Consider the following 1,082-nt stretch of genomic DNA (forward strand, 5'->3'; position numbering starts at 1 on the left):
TCTTATCCCCTTTGATCCATCTTTCACCACTTGATACTCTCATTCTTTGAGCTCTCTGCATGTCTTGCCTCCAATGTGGAGGAGTTTCACTATGTCTGAAATGATCCCTTGATCTGGATCTGATACAGTCACCACCATGGGTTCGGAGGGCAAATTGTAAGGGGGAGGGTGTGACAAGGGCTGAGTCAAGAATGCATCATCCAGTGCATGGTATTCAGTGGCCTCTGTGTCCAGATCACCCCAATCAACTCCTGAGGGATCAGGATTCTGTGCCTCCTCATCATCCTGGAATTTTAATAGTGGATACTTTTTAGATCTCTTAGGTATGGCACCAGCTGCCTTAACCTCCTCACTCTCATCTTCTAGGAAGATTAGATCTACGTCCTCCCTAGGTGGTGGAGAGGGATTTCGGAGGTCAGTCTTGGAACTGCCTTTTAATATGTTTTCAGTTTGGGCCACAGTTTCTGAAACTTCTGGGGATTTTTCCCTATCCTGAATCATGTCCCTGATTAAATTCCAATAGGAGAAGGCAGTAATGGGGACCTTTTCTGGCCCAAAAGTCTCATAGAAATCTTGTAAAGCATTTCCAACTCGAGACTACCTTTTATAATTAATAGTCCCTTCTTCTGGGAACCAAGGACAAAGATTCTTCACGAAATCAAAAAATCTTAAGAGATCACTTGTTTTAACCTTTACTCCTCATGTCTTTAAAGCTTTTTGTAACTGTCTTATGTAGACGTCATGACAACTTAATTCTTGTCCCATTATCAGGCACACATACTCACCTTATCCTGATGCAGCAGGTTCCTGCGGTGGACGAAGGTTTTCCTCTTTCATTTTCAGCGGTCGACCCTCTGATGCACCGTCTTCCTCACGGTATCCCCCGTATCCAGGGCCCCATGTTTGGGCACCAGAAATGTCCCAACCCATGGGATATTCAATGCAGACCCTGGAGGGGGGAGTGGGAATTGGATGGGACAAGAGACGCGAGAAATGGAACAGTATTCTGATCAAGTCTCGTTTATTAGCCAGAAGGTCACAGCTTATATAGAAAGCAGGAGGGAATCAGCAGATAAGGAAGT

General features: G+C 45.0%; 1 protein-coding gene across 1 annotated transcript in view; it reads left to right on the plus strand.

The window, feature by feature from the left end:
• Positions 1–794: 794 nt before the first annotated feature.
• Positions 795–1,082, plus strand: part of LOC103597327 (chromosome unknown open reading frame, human CXorf30) — a gene marked incomplete at its 3' end in the record, with an annotated part of 119,539 nt that continues 119,251 nt past the window's right edge. Inside the window, exon 1 of the mRNA XM_008581150.1 lies at positions 795–876. Within this exon, the coding sequence (XP_008579372.1) occupies positions 795–876 (82 nt within the window). The remainder of the gene's footprint in view (positions 877–1,082) is intronic.

This window comes from Galeopterus variegatus, unplaced genomic scaffold, assembly GCF_000696425.1.
Source record: "Galeopterus variegatus unplaced genomic scaffold, G_variegatus-3.0.2 Scaffold2281, whole genome shotgun sequence".
NCBI lineage: Eukaryota > Metazoa > Chordata > Mammalia > Dermoptera > Cynocephalidae > Galeopterus > Galeopterus variegatus.